The following is a 22,795-nucleotide window of genomic DNA, read 5'->3' as shown; positions in this document are numbered from 1 at the left end:
ACTAATAAAATCAAGGTTAGAAAGTCCTTTCAATTCTATTTATTAGCAAGACCTGTGATCATAAACAGATCTGCAGATATAAATGATGTGCTTAAGTTCAGTTGCTAGACACACAAATTCTTACTCTTTTCTCTTATTCTTTTACTGAACATTTGCCCCAGTCAGTCACTATAGCAAGATCTTTAAGCTGCTCAATAACATTTTTTAGAGGGAAAAAATGGAAACAAAAATATTAAATATTCAATTCATATATTTATTTTTTATAACTAAGACAAGGAATCAAAACCTTGAGCTGGCATGAAATTCCCAGGCTGTAAGTAACTTACCTGATGGCTGTCTTTTATAAATTTTTCCCAGAATTACTTCAGTATAACAATGCTTGTAACATTTAGAAATCCCCAAACATCTACATCAGTCCCCTACTACAGAACTGTTACACTAATCAAACAAGTTATAGAAAAATTGTTTTTTCTGCTCTTCTTATTTGAAAACACGCCTTGATGAAGTTTTCTAGATACTTGAATACTCTCAGGATTTCCATTTGTTTCTCTCTAATCTTTTTCTGAACTACTCTCAGTATAATAATACAAAAATATTTAGTGCTACACTACTTACGTGTCTTGAATGACTTTACACTTAGAATTTGTCCATTTTTTAGGGATTCTATTGTAATGTCATAATGCTTATTTTCCTCCAGCAGAACTGTAGTACTGATAGGCTTTTGCTCAACTTCAGAAATGTTTCTTACATTCTGCAATTTAAAAGAATGTTAAAATACAGTGAAAGTAAGAAAATACAATTAATAAATGTTCTCTAATGCCTTCAAATGTTCATCTAACACTGCATTATGTGCAACTTAAGGCCAGTTAACTGCAAAATACTCAAGGCATGTATAGCAAAATCGGTTTTGATCATTCCAGCTATTAACTGTATCTATATTAAAATCCCCATATCTTCTGTAAGTTCCAGGACATCCTGTGCTCAAAAAAAGAACAATGTCCCGCAACAAGGATCTGGAGGTGGTGTTTGTATCTCCCCCGCAGAAACTGGACTTCTCCTTCCAACCAAAGAACTTTGAACTAACATATTCTAACTTTGAACGTACGTCCATCTATTCTTATTCAATGCCGTTGGCTTCAAATGGACTCTGTAAGGCACGAATTACAGAATTTAGCATAATTTTTGAAAAGTTTCTCTTTATTTGCTTTTTTACATTAATCTTAAATTTAAAAAAAAAAAAAATGCAGTGCAACTTAAATATCCCTCCAAGTACTTCATGTTTAGATGAAATTTACTTTTTGATTGAAAGCATCTGTGAGCTGGTAGGTTACAATGTAATATTCTGCATGTTCTCCTTTGGGAAATCCCATCCACTCCAACAAAACTGCTCTAGAAGGCTTTCTCACTTGATCACAGACTAGGCACTCCGAGCCCTGTAATAGAAACAGACGTGAACGCAACTTAACAACCTTAGCCGAAAAAAATATGTTTAGTTACTTAATTAAAATCTCTGTTAGGTAAACTTGTCAGCTGTATTAGTTTTTATATGGAGCAATATTATCAGCCCTACTGTGTGACACACAGAGTCTTCTTAATTTTTACGAGTTTAGGAGGTACAGGTGCTATTTTTATTCTCTTTTCAGAGGTGGCCAAACCATGCCAGCTGAGAGTCAAGCATGCCCTACTAGGAATAAAGATCTTCACAGGTTGTTCTGTAAGTCATGCCTTCTATTTCCATGGAAACGACAACAGCTACCAAGAGCACAACAACACTATTTGATAGAATTTTTCTGTAGCTGAGAATTTGCCCTTTTTCAACAGTCACTGCCATTAGCTATGCATTTTTGTCAGTGTCAGAATTTAGTGACACACCTTTGCTTCATCTACACTTCCATGTCAGATGCCATTGTGTCAGATTGCCCCTCTGCTGTCATCTGTCACATGGCAACAAAATATAATGGAATATTGGTGGGAAGGTTCAACTTCTACTGCTGTACCACCAACATCCACCTCTGATGTCAAAGGCCAACATAATCAAATAGGAGTCATTACTCCCAGAGCAGGCCTTATATTATCATTTCAGGAACAAGGAGAGCTCACTTTTAATGAGCAAATTGCAGCCACACTCAACAGTCATTGAGGAGTGGAAGGCCTCAGCTCTGCCTGTTCCCATGGTCCACGGCCAGTAATTTAGGTTAGTGGCATTCCTCTCACAAACTGCTTTATATCACAGAATAAGAAAAAGCAACACAAAAGGGATAGAGAAATTATTCATTTTACACCTGCCTATCCAGTTTATACACAGCAATACAAACTTCAGAATTTCTAAAATTAAGGAAATTTGGGCATGTGATGTCAATCCCTATCACATAATTATATAAGTTTTGCAGTTCTTTCTATGTCTTAAGTTCCATTTTTATTTTCTTTATGAGTTAGGATGACAAATAAACGCCATAAATGCCATCGTTTAGAAAAAAAAAAAACAACACACACCCTTCCCTTCCCCTTCCTCTACTAAAAAAAAAAAAAAAAGCAGGAATTGAATCAGTATACCACTAAAATACAAGGCAGTGCAGTCTGAAGGGTAGGACATTTTGCTTTGAAAGATATTTAAAAAAAACCCATATAATTACCAATAGGTGATTTAGCCATTTTAATGGTTTCCCACTATTTCTCACAATATTCTATGTTATTTTTATTACACATACATACTATACTGGTGGACTACAACTAATGATAAAAATTGCGAGTGTACTTTGCGTATTTAGTGTTTCCATGTATTTGATGAGGGAACTTAAGAATGTTCAATTTTCTTGACCATACCTTATGAGTACATTTTAAGCTCCAATCCAAAGAAATTTTAAGAAAGATTTTAAATGGGCCACGAAGAAATAATGTTTAAATATATGTTTAGGCTAGCTGCACACTAACTAAAAAGGTGCCTTTCTAAGCAAATATTTATTGACTTCTGTAGACTACTACTTTACAAATGACAAATGTAAACTTTTCAATGAAAAGTGACAAGGGGAAACAACAGAGGTCTATAAAATCTTATGTAGCCATAAGTGAGCAGAGATTGCTTTTCCCTTGTCTCTCTCAGCACAAGAACTGTGAAGGAAAAAAACACAGCTGGTACAGTCCAGACTCAACCAAGCAAAAAGCAATGCACCAGATAACTGATCTGCAGAACTCCTTGCCAAAGTTTTCAACAAGCGTTGAAAGCTTCAAAGAAGGCTGGACTAGCTAATGGAAGAGAGTTACACTACAGTTCACTAAATGCACTAAAACTACATCCATGTTAAGCTGCAAATAGTGGGAAACTAACATGCTATACACAGTTCTCATGCTCCACACAGATCTTACAGTCATCCCCAAAGACCTGCTTTTCACCACTGCTGGAGGTTTGATACTGAACTAGCTGAAGTTTTGACAGTACTCTCAACAGCACATATCCCTACTTGCTGCAGATTACTGACTGCAACATCAGGAAGTCCCCAAAACACCTCATCTTGAGCTCAAACCTGAACAGCACAACTGGACACCATCTGCATGTGCTGAAGGAATACATCAGGAGGCTGCTTACCACCCCAAACACACAGCTTTCTTCCCTACAGGAGTGGAGAAGTATTTGTACATGGGACTGACAGGACATTGTCATCATCCTTGTCACAAAACACAGAAAGAAAATTCAAGACTGCATATGCAAAATCAAAATATAGATAAATATGGACCAAATTCCTGCAAAGTGTAATAGAAAATTGAGAGGTAAGAGAGCAATGTAGTTCTTATATACATAGTTTTTATACTTCGTAAGTTTGTATACTTCCTAAAGCAGTATGCAGAGCTCACCCCTGTGTACCAGAATGATCACAGTGTGTTCCTCCTCAGACCAGAGGGCTTCCAAGCAATACGAGCTAGTTAAGAAGTTAAAGACACTGGGAGCCGTTCCTTCTGCTGAGGAATAGCACTAATCAGAAGCAGCAGGCAGCAGGACAGATGAAGGCTTTCAAAAGAGCTTTGAACAATTCAGAGAGAAGAGAGAAGGCTGGGAATGTTCAGCAGTGATAAACAAGAGCTCCCCACAACTGTCAAAGTGACAAGAAATCAGTTCAAATCACAAACCATGAAATGTAACATTCAATCTGTCTACCTACCAAGAATGGAATATTTTTCTTACCTGTAAAAAGTATTTTAATAAAAGCAGGAGAACAATTGCTTGACCCATAAAGAAATGTTATATTCCCAGTGCCTGTGTTCAAATTACAACAGCTTTAAAACAAACTTGTGCTCAGGCACTTAAGAATAAGAGAAAACTGACACCCACTCCTGCCTGACATGGTTGCAGCTGCAGCCAATGGCCAGCCCTTGGCTTGGCTCTGCTCTCCCTGCCCCTTCCCCCGCCTGACACAGACCTTTCAGCATCCACAAAGGGATGTTGCTCTTTACTGTCTCAGTGAAAGCTGAAGGTGTATGTTATTCGTTAGCCAATAAAAAACCCTCAGAGACAAAAATGTCAGGTTGTTCTTTTTTTTTTTTTTTTCTTTTTTTTTAACTACTGGTTCAAGGATTAAAATCCATCTAAACCCACAGAAGTCCTCACATCTTCTTAAAACTACTTTACACAGTACATATTTCTAGCAAGCTGTGTCTTGGTCAATGCTAAAAATAAGGCTGTAAGCCTTAAAACTGTTTTCAAAGAAATGCCAGGCAGCCCTGGAGAAATTTCCGTCAACATGCTTCTAGTGTATCCTAGAACTGATATAAACATTATGAATTTGTGACAATTTCTGTTAAAAATTGGTCATCAAAAGACAGGTGCATGGTAAGATTTCACAGGGAACTGCATGAGCAGGTGTGGAACTGCATACAGAACACGTAAGCTCCTACTTCTCGAAACAGATCTCCTCCCTCACACAAACCCAGCCTGTTTGCTGGAGGCCTCCTTCAACATCCAGTCAGTAATGCATCAAAGTGCTATCTCCGAAATGTCACCAAGTCGTGAGCATTTGTGGCAAAAAAAAATAAAACACCAGCTTCCAGATCCCCTTCAGGTCCCCTCACACTCAGCTGGGACGTTGCAGAGGCTCACACCTGACACTGGCCACTTGCTTCCTGCTCTCCGCTGTGCGGCTCTGCTGCCCGGATTCCACCTGTCTGAAGGGAAGCAATGGCGCCCATCCCAATGATCTGGGCAAGGCCACACCTCGGCGGCATGGAAAGCCCAACATTACATGCAACTTGACAAAAGTCAGGATTGTGTGAATGCTAAAGGGTTTCTCAATCTTGAAAGAGTATATCACATACTGGCAGCGGGTGTTCCTCAGCTCTCCCTCCATGCTGCAGCTGTACGTTTGAGGCTTCATAAATAAACATGTGCGAGGTGCAATACTTGCTCCCAGGGTTCTGGCTGTGGTTTTCTTGGAGAAAATACTTCCCAACAAAACATTACAGAGTTTCAGAGTATGTCTGTGGAAAGTATTAGTAGCAAATACAATCAAAGCAACTTAGCTTAATTAATGAATTTAATCTTTCCAATTGGCTAGACTTACAGAAAATTTTAACTAGATTGTGTGAAAAGGGATGCAATGGGACCAGTTAGGAATAAAGGTGGTCTCAGAATCTACGCATTTCTGCTCAGTTCAATACTGGCTTCCTACATCATCCTGTCTGTGAAACACAGAGGTTAGTGCCAGAAGAGAAATAGACATTATTTATTTCCCAAAATCTGCAAGAGCAGACAAAAACTCAGACAAAAGCTTTTGACCAAATTTGAAGTAATGAATCACACAATCATCCAGTCATAGAGTCATAGGATTGCCCGGCTGGAAGAGACCTCAAGGATCATGAAGCTGCAACCCCCCTGATGCATGCAGGACCACCAACCTCTACACTTAATACTAGATCAGGCTGCCCAGGACTCCATCCAGTCTGGCCTTGAACTCCTCTAGGGACAGGGCATCCACAACATCTCTGGGCAGCCTGTTCCAGTGCATCACCATTCTCTTGGTAAAAAACTTCCCCCTGGTATCCAACCTAGATCTTCCCTCCTTCAGTTTAAAACCATTTCCCCTTATCCTGCCATTATCTACCCTTGTAAAAGATTGACTCCTCTCTTGTTTGTAGGCTGAATCTGGAGGTAAACTTCTTGCAGTGCCCCCTGTCATTCTGAACTCAATGCTTTTAAAAGAAAACTATCTGTCTACTCTGCTCTTTGAAATTGAATCAATATAATATGATGATAGATATCATTTATTTCCAAACTAAATGGTCACAGAATACATTAAAAATAGCATAATTGTGTGCATATAGCACAACTACCCTTCTGGCAGTTACAAAGGGTTGAAATGACAAGGCACGTTGGGACAGCAGAGTAAGGCACGCAGCAGGTCATGCACAGAATGCTTTCCAATTCTTTGCATCTTCTTGTGGAAGTGTGGGAGTCAGAGAAAGGTATGCATTCCCAGTCTTGCTTGTAGGGGAGTAGAAATTATTCAAGTCTTATTTAAGAAGGGGTGGAAGGGAGGGAACTCTGCGGATATTAAAGCTCTTTTAGTCAATAATAAACGATCTAATTAATTGCGGAGTGAAACTAGATTATGTTTGAGTTGTATCAGCTGTTAAAACCAGTTCACAGCACAAAGCAAGTTGTGCATAATTCCTGTGTGGGAGACTGAGGTAGGAATGCAGAGTTGGAAACGAGGAAATTTTGATATAACCATTTAGTTGTGTCTACATTTATATTTAAGTTACAGGCTGAGAAGATATCTGCAGGCATTCCAATCTGATGTCGGTTTCAAAGGCTGCAAGGGTTAATTCATATTATGTTATGTAAAATATACCACATTAGGCAAATTTCACTTTTTTGGAGATCATGTGGGTGGATGACTGTCCAGAAAATAGGCATGTATTCTCTGACAAGGCCAAATACATCTGAATCTGAAGTTTAGCTGTAAAAGGCAGCCTTAGACTCTATTCAGCTCCACCAAAGTCATAAAGGTTTTGCTTTATGCTTCAGGGAGGATCGTGACCCAACTGCTATTGATCTTCTAAAAAATAAAATGGCTAAGTGGGAAAAATCTTTTAATATCATTTTTCTTTGATATCATTGAGTTAAATTTAACTTTACCTGTTTTTAATTCTAGGTTAATCTAAGATTCTATACTATTGTTCATCCTTAGTGATACAGGTAAATGAAACACATCAATTTATGCTTATCAATTTATCTTTAATTACAAATATGATTCTAAAGCTAACAAAAGCACGCTGTTTATAGAAAGCAGTGTTTAATCAAACTACAGCAAGTGTTTGGTCATTGTGTCTAAAAGTGACATCTTGTAGGAGCTTTCTTCATTCCATTTTCAAATGCTAAATTCATTAAGAAGTTTTGGGGCAGTCTTTCTTGAAGTAAACAGAGGATTCCCATCTCCATTTTAATAAACCAAGAAGTTCCAGGAATTTGTAAAATTTGTTGTATGAGTACACAAATTTAACAGCTACGACAATGATTTATTTTCCATTTCTGTCCTCTATGAAAACTTTCTGTACGCAAATTCCTACAGAAATGTCAAAAAGGTTTTGGTTCCAGACCTTAGTATACAATATCTTGACATATCTGCCATCAAGTCATACAAAGTGCAAATAAAGCATATACTTTCAAAAAACAAAAACAAAAAAACAATCACTAGTTGATCACTGTACCGTTCTAATTCCTAAACATTTTACTGACAATTCAATGGATTATTCTTTCATTTTTAGAGCAGGTCACTATTTTTAATGAGATGGATGAGTACACTGAGTCTTGTTAGTAAAGACTGATTTCAGTGCATATACTGTTTTTTTCATAAGCAATCAAACTGTAGATAGCAAAAGTCTGAAGATTTTTCACACAAAATTGCAAAATAGCCTTAGATTTCAATGTTGTTATATTTCTTATTTTTCACTGTATAAAACAATGTAATAATCTAATCTTTCTGTAAGTAGATTATGACAGCCTGAAATAAAAACAGTTCACCAAAAGTTCTCAAAGTTTTAATCAAGAAATATAATTCTGAAATCATTTACGTATTAAGGACCATACTGAACCCACTGTGGTCAATGGCCAGATTCCTCTGTCATCATTTAAGCCATGATCCATTCAGTGACTTTATGAAGCAAAGTAGTCTTCCAAAGACAAGCCTAAAATTGTGTTCTTAGCTTTTACAATAAGATGACATGGTATTTTTGTTAAAAGTGAAAGCATATTCAGTTTAAGGTGCTGAATCATGGAGACTCACAATCTGAATGAATGGTAATAGCACATTTAGGCTCTTCAAAAGATACTTCACATGGAGGCTTTTCTTCCTGTACACAAAAATAAATCCTAGATTCAGTCAGTACTCCAAATTTCTATACTTAAAAGAAAGCAATGGTTATTGGACAAAAAATTTCAAACTGTCAAACAAAGGAGGAAACACATTATGAAAAATTAAAATGTGCAGTCTCCTTCTTTTAAAAATAAATATGTATATACATAGAACTTTATTCTATATTTAGGAAGCAGACAGTCAATATCTTATTTGAAAAAAATGATAAAAAAAAATTTTCTTCATATCAGAAAGAGCGTTGTTTGTAATAAAGACAGAAATGTTTGAACACTTCAACCCTTACTTAGTCAAGCTTAGCATTTTTACTATTTGCCAAAATTAAATAAATGGCAATGATTTAAAGACATTATTACTCTAGAAATAAAACTACTTATAGACCATAGTTGTTTTGTGTCTTGTGACTTCTAGCTTAAGCAGAGTCCAGTCACTGTCAACAGTTTAACAGACAAAAGGCAGATCTTTCAGCAAGACAAAAAAATTTTTGCATTGAATGTTTTTTTCATATTTTTTAATACATTAATTCAATCATTCTCAAAAGCACTATATGCATCTTCTGCTTTTGAATATTAGTTCCGATGATGGTCCTCAACAGAAAATCCAACCACTGAAACACTGAAACACTGAAAGTGACAGAAACACTTATAAATTCTGAAATTTAACAAGTAAGTACAAGTTGAAAACACGAAACAAAGACATCAACAGCTCATCAGAAAGCTGTTGAAAAGTAAATGACACCTAAATTACACCTTGTAAAAAAGGTTTTATATGTTTATTTTTATACATGCTGATACTTAAAAATGAAATTTGAAAAACAAGGTAATCTCTACTTAATTTCAGAAAAGTTACATTATAAAGCATCCTTGATATCATATTCTTTTTGTAGAGTACTACATCCATCCAAGGTCAGAAAATATGCTCTGGTGAAAGGAAACTCATTTCAGTTCTTCAAACAAAATCATGTTCACAGTAATGTTCAGTTCCATTGGCATGAACAGTCTACAGGCTCTTGAATGACATACATAATTTCAGTGCCGTTTCCTGAGCAGTGTAGAGGCACGGTCAGATTGCGCGTTCCATGTTCTCGACAACATTTACAGAATCTTAAATGACTATCAATATTGACATTGAAAATTGTTGCAGAGGGGCATTTTCCATCACAAGAAGCCACATTTATCTACGAATAAATAAAGAATTGGAATTAGACATCTTAGGATTTGTTTCAGGATGTAACATTCCAAACTTCTTTCTGATTAAGATCAATTTTTACATTTGAAAAGAACTCTGATCTTAAAAGTTAACTTTTAAAATTCATTCAAATGGAGATACATTTTTTAAGTACAGTTTATGTGAAATCATCTGTTTTTCATTATTTAATCATGCGCTCTTTCTTAGCTTGGAGCAAGCTCATCTTTGTGCTGTGGATAACAAAACTGAATCCTTACTTTACTGATGAATAACATCAAAACATTGTAGCTAAATTAACATTCATTTCATGTTCACTGCTGAAAAGTTATATTCTTGTAAGGAAAACAAAGGATAATCTGTCACCCTCTTTTAAGGTTCAAGAGGAAAAGTGTAATAGTGCAAAAGCATTTTCCTTTTGTACTCATAGTGCTTGCAACTAAGGGTGCAACATAAGTTGTGTCATCACTGTAACAAATACATCCAGAAAGTAGATGTAACAATCCAGCAAGGGAAGAAGTTGGCTATAAAATTATTTGTGCACTACACTAAAGCAGGCACAAGCTTTCTCTCATACAACATTATGTGAAGTCTTCCTAGCCAATACTGTAGCAGAAATTGGTAGATTGGCAGTTTTCATTAGAACTTCAACAAATGTTGATATGCTAGGAAATCAGAAGTGATTATACTAGACCTAGGTTTTTTTTGTGATATTGTTTTCATTTAATTTCTTATGCAAATGAAGCCTATGAAATGTACTGATGTACTGAAATGAAGCCTATGTACTCTCTGATGCACTCTCTTCAAGCAGCACTTCAACAGAAGGGCCTTATCCAAAGAAATTAGGTCAACAGGTTAGTCTTGTAGCTTTCATCAAACTTGAGAGCAGAAAAATAACTTCCTTAGATCTTGCCCTAGTCATTAATAATCTCTCTCATTATACTCCCTCAATATTTACTGTTCTAAAACTAAATAAATACAGAACACACTCTTATTACTGTAATGAAGCCTTATCTATGTTTTCCTTCTATCAGGCTGGAAATCAACCTGCCCAGCTTTCAATCTGTGACTGTGTTGCCTCTCCTATTAAGACTATTAAGGTTTTTCAGTAAAATCTCATTGCAGGCCTTTCAGAAGTCCCAAGACATTGTGTCAACTGCTTCTCTTTTAAGTGTTACATTCTTATCAGACCAGTCCTGGGTTTTATAGACAGAAATAAATCAAAGTTGAAAAATAAGATGCCTTAAATAGATAACAAAGTAAAGGTAACTGTGAGTTTATGATACGGAGACATGCAGTGTGGAGGAGATGACACCCAGAGAGTAAAGTTCTTTAAGGGGGAGTGTAGCCCATTTACCATCACACTGTAATGGGACACATTTCTACTACTCTTTTAGAATGGGATGTTATTTCATGGGGAAGAGTTTAGTGTACTTGTGCAAATACTCTGTGTACTTTTCATTTGAAGCCAGGGAGGAGGGCTCACTCTTCCAGCCACAGGAACAGCTGATTTAATTCCTTTTACAAGTAGAATAACATTCATCAGGTCAAAGGCCAGCTTTTGAGAAGACAGCAACATTTTTTGTTGCTTGTAGATAGCTATGGCCTACTTCTTGATACTTGACTTGATCATGGCGTAGGACCAGCATGAAAAATGGTTTTTTTATTCTTACCGGGCTTTGACTTATACAGTCATTTTTCCTTATGGTTGTCCTGATTGTCATTTTCTGGCAAATCCTTTCTTCCTTTTTGCCTGATAAAATATGGAAAAAGATGCACGTTGAACTGATTTGCATTTGTACCAATTTTTTTATAATAAAAGCATGAAAATATTCAAATAATTTTAATGATCATGCACTATTTTTATTTATGTACATACTGATATTACTACTTCCTTATGTAATTAAATATATATATATATCCTCATATGTTAATAAAAAATTCCTGTGGGGAATTATCAATTTATAGCTGGCACATGAAGTATCAACTGGTGCATTAAGCTATACAGATTTTATAAACATGAAAACAGTAATAAGATTTAAAATTGCCCATATAGCAAGCATTATAGTAATTAGGAGAAAGATGCATAAATTTTGAATAATATTAGAATTAATGCTGTTTTTAATGGGAATACTGAAATTATGATTTTGATACTACACTTCCTTGAACTTGACATTTGAGAAGATAAAGCTGTGAATGAGATTACTGCTTTGATGCTAATTTGAATGCTTAAAATTTAAACAGAACAATAAAATTCAATATTCTTTGGAGAAATAGATCACTGAAGAAAGCTTTGAAAGTGAGAGATGAAAATACTTGCTACATGCTACATGCTTTTACTACCCAGGACTGAATTATGTAGCATTTATAGGATATAGGTTTATGAAAATACTACATTTTCAGTACATCCTGGGAGATACTGATAGGAGATCTTTTTTGTTGTTTGAAGAATGAAGCTGTACAGTACAAATCCATATTTAAAATAATAATAATATATTAAATAATAATAATAGTATATTAAAATATAATAATATAATACTGAAATAAATATAAAGTCTTCCATGCTGCAGTCCCTACCAGACTATTTAGTATTGATATCTATGTAATAGAAATTGTTTTGATCTCAAATTCCAGTAACCATCAAAATCATCTATATTCTGGGCATCCAGCCTACAGAAGAATAACCACTGTTCAATAGGGCCTCTCCATTATCAGCACATGCCTGCGTGGTCAGTTGAACAAATAAAGGACAACTTTTCTCTCCTCCAGAATCCTTTTGTGCATTTTTATAAGATTAGTTGAGCTCTGAGTAACCAAGATATTCAACCAGAGTTTAATCTGAACATTGCAGGATCAAACTGGATTCTCCTGTGAAACTAGAAGATGATGACACCTGTATTATTTTGATTCTCTTTCCTCAGCAGCACTTGACATAAAAAAAATTCCCATTATTCCTTTCCATTGGAAAGCATTTGCCAGCATAAATGTGCGTAGATTATAAGATCCTTGTATTTCTACAAGTCATAGAGAGATAATTCTGGAACGTCTCTCCTACAGAGAAAGGCTGAGGGAGCTTTTTCAGCTTGCGGAAAAGAAGGCTGTGGGGAGACCTTCATGTGGTCCTCTTGTACTGGAAAGAGAGCTTGTAAGCAGGATTGGGAATGACTTTACATGATCTAATAATGATAGGACAAGGGGAAATGGTTTTAAGCAAAAAGAAGGGAGATTTAGATTAGACATTAGGAAGAAATTTTTTTTCAGAGGGTGGTGAGGTGCTGGCAGAGGCTGCACAGAGAAGCTTTGGATGCCCCATCCCTGGAGGCATTCAAGGCCAGGCTGGATGAGGCTCTAGGCAGCCTAAGCCAGTGGCTGGCAACCCTCCTCACAGCAGGGGCTTGGAACTAGATGGGCTTTCAGGTCCCTTCCAACGCAAGCCATTCTGTGGTTCTATGATTCAACATTTTATGACATTTCAGCATATAAGGTACCAGTCTAATGAAAACTTCCCTGCTGCTAAACTTTTCACTCTTCAACTGTCAAAAAGATCTGCACTCAGTTCAGGTGTGCTTGCTTTCTTTGCTCCTTATTTGAGTGAGGGATCCTACTCCACTTACTGCAACTTTTCTATCAATTGAAGGAAAGAAATGCTATCATAATGCAACAGTTCTCTAATCACTAAGAATTCTATTTTGAGGAGTATTTATTAACACATGATCATACTTATGATTGCATGGTTTTTTTCCCCCAACATTTTCATTACTTTGAAAACATTTTATTTGTGACAAGTACAGCATAAATCTGTATCTGCAAGGATAAAATCAGACAGGAATGGGCACTTTTGCTATATTTAAAGGCAAGAATAGTTTAGACATTAACTTCAGAGACACGAGATCAGAAAATCTCACAGTAACATTACTTAGGATGACAATATTTTTATCAGTAACATCATTTCTTGTTATAGCTACCCTGTACAGTAAGTTTACGTATTAAAATCATTTTAAGAAATGAACAGGAGGAAGAACCACCCACAACATATACTGTAAATCAATGAACCTAATCCTGACAGGTGCTGAGCAGTGAACCCTGACCAAGCTTTAGAAAATACTGATCTGAAAGGCAAGCAGCAGGATATCAGCATCTCTCAGTATCAGGCCCAATGCCATTAAATGCATGGTTGCATTTAGTGGTGATGACAGATATGTAATATAAACAAGCAGTGCTTACTAAATTACTAAATTACTAAATTAAGAAAATACATTATTAAAAATAATACCTGGTTCACAATTAATACTACCCGTAGGCACTACTGGACTAATGGCAAAGGGTAATAGACCCAATCCAGAACCTGGCAGAACCATTAGGAATATAAGTTTCTCATGAAAAAAAAAAACATGTTGATATAAATGACATTTCATTAATTCTTACACTGCCAACTGCAATTTTTCTTTTAGCAAAAGGTGATGAGCTTTCCTGATAGTCCTCCAAATTTAGGAACTGTGTAGCTGCTTCAAGTCTCACTAAAGATAGCCTAAACTTTATTACTCTCCTGATAAACATAAAAATGAATACCTCCTTGTAAACCAAACTTTTGCAACTCTCTATGGCAAGGTAAGAATTAAATATATGCAGTCACTTTGCATGCATCGAATCAAGCTCTTCCAGAAAGACTATTTGCTCCCATTAAAACCCCAAGGTGTTGCAAGCTCTATTTATACATACTCTTTTTATCCAGTTCACCACTGGGCACATGCTTTTAGTTAAAACAACAACAACAACAACAACAAAAAATAGCATATAATTGTATAAATTATATCTTTTTTTAGCAGCCATTTGAGCAAGAATTTCTGAAGTATAACATTTAGCACAATTCTGGTCTGTTAATTTTCTCTATTGATTGTAATTACAAAAAAGAAAAGCATTCTGTTTATTAAAAGTGCTTTAATTTTCGATGTTTTGCATATTGTAGATTATAACAATGCTTCAAGATCTGTTTCAAGGCTTTGCAAAGCATAGAAACTAGACCATTGATCAATTCTATTTCAGATAAAAATGAATATTAAGTCTTCCTATTCAATATTATTAACTAAAGATTTACTTTAAAAAAAATCCCAAAGACTAATTATTCTGAATGTTCTAATTCTGATGTTAAGCACAGAAAGGTCAAAAGAGGGAGAAAGTAATTTCTCTGGCATTCAACAAGTTCTTGCACTACATAGTTAATTTCATATTTCATATGATTTCATATTCATATTCATATTAGCTTCGTATTACTGAGTTTTCTTTTTAAGTACAGATAATTAGAGAACTTGATCAGAAAACTTTTCCGAGTCAAAACTGAAGAGATAATCAGAGTTCACTTGCAGCTTGCTTTTAAACTTGCAAACAAGTTGTAAACAACTTAAATATTGTTATGACAATATTATGCAAACTTGCATTACAGTTCATTAAGAATGTTTTAAGGTGACACACTCAGAGAAAGTGAATACATTTCCAGATACCAAAAAGTCAATTTTGTATCTAGGGATTTATCTAGGGAACTAGGGATTTATCTAGGGATGTGTCTAGGGAACTTTCATATTATTCAACTCCCCAAAACTTTTCCTCATTTGGGATTTCAATATATATTCTACAGTGGAAAGAAAACATTTCCAATTAAAAATATTTTATTTCAGTATTCATTTTTATAGTATTCTGATCCGAGAAAATATACTGTGATAAAACAGAATGAATTTGTATTTTTGGACAGTGATAATCAAATTAAGAATTTATTTCAGGGAAGAAAATCCTTATCTTTTATGATGCAAATCATACTGGCAATATTTCACAGTCTACTGAGCAATAAAGGTAATCTTTTCAGTATTTTAATTGATGTAATTTTTCATTTTCCAAAGATTATATTTGGAGAAATTGGTTATACTCCAGAACAATAATGTTAAAAACCACAAAGACAGCAGCCAAACAAAGCAAGAACTTTTAATAAGAGTTGTTAAGTAACTATAATAATTTTATTTGATTTGTGGGGGGAACAGCATGCTTTTCCCTTATCTTTGTCTCAGCGAGGAGTTAAAAAACACAGCCCTCCAAACCAAAGCTATACTAGCACTTATTGCAGCCTTCATCACTTACAGGTCTTGCAGCAGCCATCATTGTACGTCTGCACAATTCCTCCATTCTAGGAAAATAAAAGGAGAATATATCAAAAAAGACTGTGCTCAATGCAACAGTGCGTAGTACCTCAAGAGATGCCATGTTTTAAAGATGTCTGACAAGTACAAAATGATACAATCTGAATTAAGACAATCACACAGACACTCATCACATGAAGGTTTGGTTCACAGATTCTTCAGTTTTTAACACTGGAAATGAACTTGTCACTACTAATCTTACCTGATCCAATCTCCTTCAAATAAATCACTTAGTTTCTACACACAGCTTTTTATATCATGTACTATCATCTATTTCTCCACCACTGAGATTTAGTCAGAAAGTTAATGAAAATCATTCTTGTAACTTTGTGTATGACATTAAAGGATTTACACCACTCATACACCAAGCAGAGAGTGAATTCCTAATAAAGAGCTATTTAGAACATTATATGTGGGTATTTATACACATATATATATACATATATATACACATAAATACAGACTTCTGAAACAGAAGGTGAATTGCAGAATTTCACATCTGTATGAAATGGTATGAAATGTGAAATGGTGAAAATGCTAAATTATTTTTCTTAAATACAATACAATAATATTCTTTTTTCTTTTTTTTTCCAGAGTTGTTTGTTAGATATTAAAAGTGTAAGCAAGTGAAGAAGATATCCTTTAGACTCAGGAAACTTCCAACCTGTCAGCCTTACACCTGCACTGTGGAAGAAAATGGAACAGATTCTCCTGGAATCTATACTGAGACACATGAAAGAGAGGGAGGTGATAAGAGACAACCAAGTGCAAGTCTTGCCTGACCATTCTGGTGGCCTTCTGTGCCAGTGAACAAGTGAATAGATAGAGAGGACTTCAGTAAGACCTTTGACATGGTCTCCATAATGTCCTTCTCTCCAAATTGGAAATGAATGGACTTGATGGGTGGACTGTTTGATGGACGAGGAACTGGTTGTGAGAGTGTGCTCACAGAGTGGTGGTCAGTGGCTGAATGTCCACATGGAGATCAGTAATGAGAGGAGTCTCTAGCGTGTCTGCACTAGGACTAATGCACTTTAATATCTCCATCAATTGCATCAACAGTGAGATCAAGTGCACCTTCAACAAGTTTGTAGATGACACCAAGCTGCATGGTGCGGTCAGCATGCCCAAGGGATGGGATGCCATTTGGAGAGACCTAGACCAACTTGAACAGTGAGACCAGGTGAACTTCATGAGGTTCAACAAAAGCTAGTGCAAGGTCTTGTATCAGAGTTGTTGCAACCCCCATTATCTGTATAAGCTGAAAGGATGGAGCACAGGCCTGCCAGAGACTTGAGGATACTGGTGGATGGCAAGTTGGACATGAGCCAGCAATGTTGCCCTCGCAGTCCAGAAAGCCAACTGTATACTTGGCTGCATCAAAAGTAGCGTGGTCAGCAGGTTGAGGGAGGTGATCCTGTCCCTCTGCTCTGTGCTGGTGAGACCTCACTTAAAGTACTGTGTCCAGATATGGAGTCTTCAGTACAGGATAGATATGGACCTGTTTGAGTGTGTTCAGAGGAGGGCCATAAACTGATTCAAGGGGTGGAACATCTCCCCTCTGAAGACAGGCAGAGAGCTGAGGCTGTTCAGCCAGAAGAAAAGGTCCCAGAAAGATGATAGTAGCCCTTCAGTATATAAAAGGGGGCTATAAGGAAGAGGAGGACAGAGGTTTTAGCAGGGTCTGCTGAGACAGAACAAGGGAGTATTGTTTCAAATCAGAAGAGGGGAGATTTAGATTGGATATAAGGAAGAAGCTTTTTACAATAAGGGTAGTGAAGCACTGGAACAGGTTGCCCAGAGAGGTAGTAGATGCCTCATCCTTGGAGACATTTAAGGTCAGGTGGATGGGGCTGTGAGTAATTTGATCTAGCTGTATGTGTCCCTGTTCACTGCAGTGCAGTTGGACTAGATGACCTTTAAATGTCCCTTCCAACTCAAACGATTGGTATTTACCCTCTCTACATGTTTGTTGATTGTTTTTTGTTTGTTTGTTTATATAGTTTGTATACAGCATGTCACGATTGTAAGAATTAGAATTGTGAGAAGTATTACAAAGTTAGAGAAGCAAGTAAAAGTTTTTTAAATGAATTTGTAATGTACACAAAATATCCACATTCTTCAAACTAGCTTATATGGGCGTGCCAAATTTTCATTTTTAGATATATGGTATAGTATAGATATCCTTTCAAGTATGATAAGCATTTTTTTTTAATATTATACAGTGTTTTAACGTAAGGGATAATTAAGTTTATATACATAGTCAGCCTTCTAATCCTTGCATTTAAGGAATTTTTAATGTGGTTCACATTTATAAGATTTCCAAACTGGTTCATCTGATTTATTTAATATATATGTAAACCTTGTCAAAATATTATTCTGAAGTAAAGTAGTACATAGTGATTAGCACTTAATACAGCAATATCTCAAGTACAATTCCAATTCAACAGTATTTTTAAATGCAGTCAGTATTGAAGCCCGAAAATAGTTTCTGCACGCTCAGATCCTGTTAGCCAAAATGCAAACAGAAAACTAGAAAACAAGACTAAAAATTTATCACTTACATCTTCTTACTTACCACTTTTTTTAAGTTTAAAGAAAACACAAAAAGTATGTGTGCCCTTTCAAGTGCGTCCATGCTGACAGACGAGTTATTGTTACTCACCTCAGCCAAAGTACAAACCTTTGTGCACTCAGTGTCATTGAAAGGGGGACAGACCACACCAGAGCCCACTATCATAGCCCCCAGCACAGTCTTTGCACATGTGTAGTTTGTGCAGTTGTATGTCCAGGTGCTGCCTTCCTAAATGCATAATACAAAACCATTGTCAGCAAAGACAACACAGTTCATCTGTATCTCAACTCAAGTGTCTGTAAAAGTGATGCCTATGTGCTGCAGGTATGTGCTGGAGTGTAAGGTTTGTTGAAACCTGTCCACACTAGTTGAGGGAAAGCCATCCTGTAACTGCAGCAATGGCTCCTATATGGAGATACTAAGTGTACTAGAGTGGATCTGTATCAGAAAAAGGGCTTACGCTTTATTTTGCCCTCAAACCTCTAAAATCAATGGCAAGGATGAAGCAAGGTATGGCAACACCTAAATTTCGCTGTATGTGGTTGCTGGAGTGCACCATCAGGATCCTGAATCCCAGCGATTCAGTTTGAACACTTGCTTGTAAAAATCACAGCAGGGAGAAGAGAGGCTATGGGAAGAGAGGAACACAGGAGTCCTGATGTGGATCCAGAAGCACAAAGTATTCCTAGGTCATCTAAATCACAGCATATGACTTAGAGCTACAATTAGATCTCTGTTTTGCACTTATCTGGCCTTAAATAAATGCTGACATTCACCCATTTTTGTGGAAGATAATTACAACCAATAAAGTGAAACATGGTATTCATCTACTGTGAAATGGCAAGTCTAAAAATAAATACACCTTTTCCCTATTACGTAATTTACCACAGACAGCTGCTAGTTGCATAAGCAACACTAAGGAAGTTTGAAGCAAGACTCACATAAGGAAGTGACAGTCAGATTCCTGTGTTTATCGTATTATTATACTTATTTTCTGTCCCTCTCCAGAGGTATTTACCTCATACACAATTTGTGTGCCATTCTCAGTAAGAATAGAACAGGACACATTTTGACAGGTACCACAGCAAGTATGGTGACTGGAAGAAGGAATATACAACTGATGCTGAAAGAAAAGGAAAACCAAAAAAGAAAAAAAAAAAAAAAAGAGGTTGCTTTAAATATACACATATATGTATGTTTATATATATATAAAATACGAAAATTCATTGAATTCTGAAAATAACTACACCTAAATGAACAATGTATGGATGGATATATTTATGTTCACTGCTAAAAAACACTTAAAAGATGCTGTTAAGTTTTTTTAGCTCTTGCTGAGCAAACTGGACTAACAAAAAACGTGCCTTCTGATTTTCATCTTAATTGTGAAATTTTATTTATTTAACTGCATAATTCCTCTGTTCTAAGAATACTTACTGCTTCACATTGCTGGGAACAGTTCACTGTTGTAAAAAGCATGGCATTATATCCTGTGTTGTGATCTTTTTCTTGTAAACACTGCACAGTGTAACAAAGGTCTCCATCCAAGTACTGAATCACTGATTGTCCAGGATTCAGTACAGTTACCTCTTGGAAGATGCACACATCATCCTTCTCTAACACCAAAAAGAAAAAAAATATTATGAAAGAAATAAAACATCACCAAACAAAGTAACAGAAAAGCTGTAAGAACAGAAGTAAGGAATGTTCTACATGCTGCAAAAACCTTCCAAGTTTTAGACTTGACCGGTGTGTGGTGTAAATTACCAAACAGGAAAAGAATGTGAGGGTGTAATTCAGCTCAAGGAAATGCTAAAAAAATGCATAACTGCCAAAAATTTATAATTTTTCTTCTTTGGAATTTAAAAAAAAAAAAAAAAAAAAAAAAAAAAAAAGGTTGCTTTTATTTTTTACAGTTACGATATTTAAAATCAGACCACTTACATTACATGAGTTATTCTGCAATATTTTTCTGTCTTTCTGTCCGTTAAGATAGTACTCCTACAATTAATTGTGAGACATTATTATGTTCAAGCCATTATGTAAATCTGTGCTTTGTTCCTAGAGGCAGTTTAGCCTGAGCTACAACTGGCATTGAGGAATGCCTCACACACTTTTGAGCACTGTGTGGGTGAAATCCCCTCCACGCAAGGTGGCTGAGATATGGAAAGGAGCAATTTTAAAATTGGGCACATGCCCTCATTCTGGCTTACTGAGATCAGTAGCACACATGGATGGATGGATTCATAAATATATAGATTGATTGATAGATAAATAGCATGGACACTGTAAATACTTTCCTATGCCTCACACTGTAAGCCACAAAACTGATGAGTTAGTACAGAAAGCGTAATTCAAAAATGAGAGTATAATTATTTATCTATGTAAATTGCTTACATTTGAGGTGATAATGGCCCTATTTTGGTTTTCTTTGCATGCCTTTTTTAGTTTAATCTAAAACCAAGCAGATATGAATAATAAAAAGTTACCACAAATGTAGTGAGTGCATCCACAAGCACTGGAAATACTACTATCTACTTTTTGAACTTCTCCCTGAGTATAAAAAGATAAAAAAAAGTTTGAAAAGATACACACAGATAAATGTAAAGCCAAGAAGAGAGATTTTCTCCAAAAAAATTAAATTATGGTCTTCATTGCTTCTGCCTCTTCTTCCATGAAAGAGAAAAACTGCAGTGACCTCAAGAAAAAATAGCCCATTTCAAATTACTCAATGTATTTATCTTTTTAAACAAGAGCAGAGGACATCTGTTTAACCAGCAGAATGGCTAAACAGCAGGTTTTTTTCTGAGATACAAATTTATTTCAATAATAAGTATATCAGGAAAGGAATGCCTGCTCTAAACTTTCTTCCAAAAGAGAGGTAAAACTGTTAAAATCTGTAGCTCATATATATATGTTACATTATGCAATCTTCACATAAAGGGAAGTATAAACTACTAGCATTTGCTAGGGACACTGTCCCTTGTCACTAGAGTAATAGTAGGAGTTTGAACATTGATTTGTAATTATTTTCCAGATCACAGTCCCAGTTGTGAGAGTCTACAAAGAACAAAATATTTATGATTTCTCATACCTGCTATATTCAATAATGCTAAATCATTCTAACTGAAAGTATAAATGATTAACAAATAATGCATTTGTCCAAATTCACATTTGATCAAAAAGTTCATCCCTTATTAATTATTAAAAACACTTATGAATTGTTGAAGTGGGGAAAATTCCAGCATATTGGTTTGAGTCAACATTGGGCTGAATAGCATTACAGTTACTCTTCTTCTTTTGTCATCCTAAAACATCCTAAAACACACAGATTGAAATTTCCACAAGGAACATCAAACAATACTGTGCAGAAACCTGGAGTTTCATGCCATGCAGCTTCATGCCTGAGTTGGGGGCTGGTGGGCCCTGTTACAACTAATTTGACAAAGAATGGAAAAGGAGGAGTTAGAACACAGCCCACCATTCAAAATGCATTTAAAGGACAGCTCTTACCAATTCGCAAGTCATCGTAGTAGCATTTTCACAACTACATTCTGAGAACAAGAAAAGCATGTTAGTCAATTAGCTAATTGCTGGTTTTTATTAACAGCAGTGACTAAAGAATGAAGTAATTACCACAGTGCCATTCTGGACAACACTTCCCAGGTATTTTTTCCTTCACAAGTGTCATGTCATCTGTGCAATTCATAGGAGGCTCAGGACAAAACTTTTCATCACAAACTAAATAGGGAGGAAAAACAGATATCAGAATTTACTTAAATTTCATCTGAACTTTCCAGCTTATATTTCTTCTAGTAAACCATTGCAAAAATAAGGACATTTTTTAGATCTATTTTTTTGCTTGTGTGTCTTAAGTATCTCAGTCATATTTGGAACTGAAACATAATCAAAGATTTTCAAAAATGTCTCCAGTTGCCTTAGAGAAGTTTTAAATTTAGAGAAACCATTATGGAGCAACCATTTAATACTCTTTCTTTGAAGTGACTTGGGCTAATAACAAGCACCAAAGACAAAGTCACACCTTTTATTAAAACAGAATTATTTTTTTTCTCTAAGCTTTGCTGCAAACTTAAACTAAATTTCTGCAATGTAATGGGGAACAGCTTTCCCCCTAGAATGACTTTAATAACTGCACATGCCTGCAACATTGAAGAGATTTATGAAGACTCTGAAAGAACTCTACATAGTAAGATCTATATTTCTAGCTGTGAGAAATCGGAAAGACAGTGACAAAAGCCTTTGCATACTTTCACCATTGTGGAAGTACTAGAGAAGGAAAGGACCAGAAGGTGAAACCACCTGAAGTAAAAATCAGCAAGCTCCAAACCTACTGGAAGAATCCAAATAAACTGAAATAACCCAGAGACTGTACTAGGACAAGAGTTAATTCAGGAACACCCACTGATCTAAATTAAGCAGTTACTGACATTACTTAAGAACACATAGTAGTCTTTGTGTTTGATAAGGCT

At 35.8% G+C, this 22,795-nt stretch overlaps 2 protein-coding genes across 2 annotated transcripts in view; both read right to left on the bottom strand.

Annotated features, from left to right (window-relative positions):
- The window catches only part of PTPRQ (protein tyrosine phosphatase receptor type Q), a 120,342-nt gene extending 116,117 nt beyond the window's left edge, over nucleotides 1-4,225 (bottom strand). Inside the window, 3 exon segments of the mRNA XM_042816092.1 lie at nucleotides 616-751; nucleotides 1,296-1,433; nucleotides 4,178-4,225. Of these exon segments, the coding sequence (XP_042672026.1) occupies nucleotides 616-751; nucleotides 1,296-1,433; nucleotides 4,178-4,225 (322 nt within the window).
- Nucleotides 4,226-8,588: 4,363 nt separating this feature from the next.
- Nucleotides 8,589-22,795, bottom strand: part of OTOGL (otogelin like) — a 90,745-nt gene continuing 76,538 nt past the window's right edge. The window contains exons 51-59 of the mRNA XM_042815876.1: nucleotides 21,942-22,046; nucleotides 21,819-21,859; nucleotides 20,795-20,858; nucleotides 19,743-19,921; nucleotides 19,324-19,428; nucleotides 18,414-18,533; nucleotides 15,672-15,717; nucleotides 11,219-11,298; nucleotides 8,589-9,537 (exon numbers count right to left, since the gene is read on the bottom strand). Of these exons, the coding sequence (XP_042671810.1) occupies nucleotides 9,337-9,537; nucleotides 11,219-11,298; nucleotides 15,672-15,717; nucleotides 18,414-18,533; nucleotides 19,324-19,428; nucleotides 19,743-19,921; nucleotides 20,795-20,858; nucleotides 21,819-21,859; nucleotides 21,942-22,046 (941 nt within the window). The 3' untranslated portion in view covers nucleotides 8,589-9,336. The remainder of the gene's footprint in view (nucleotides 9,538-11,218; nucleotides 11,299-15,671; nucleotides 15,718-18,413; nucleotides 18,534-19,323; nucleotides 19,429-19,742; nucleotides 19,922-20,794; nucleotides 20,859-21,818; nucleotides 21,860-21,941; nucleotides 22,047-22,795) is intronic.

This window comes from Centrocercus urophasianus, unplaced genomic scaffold, assembly GCF_019232065.1.
Source record: "Centrocercus urophasianus isolate 14NV4802_14NV808 unplaced genomic scaffold, USGS_Curo_1.0 seq_15, whole genome shotgun sequence".
Classification (NCBI taxonomy): Eukaryota; Metazoa; Chordata; class Aves; order Galliformes; family Phasianidae; genus Centrocercus; species Centrocercus urophasianus.
This window is presented reverse-complemented; position numbering and strand designations above follow the sequence as displayed.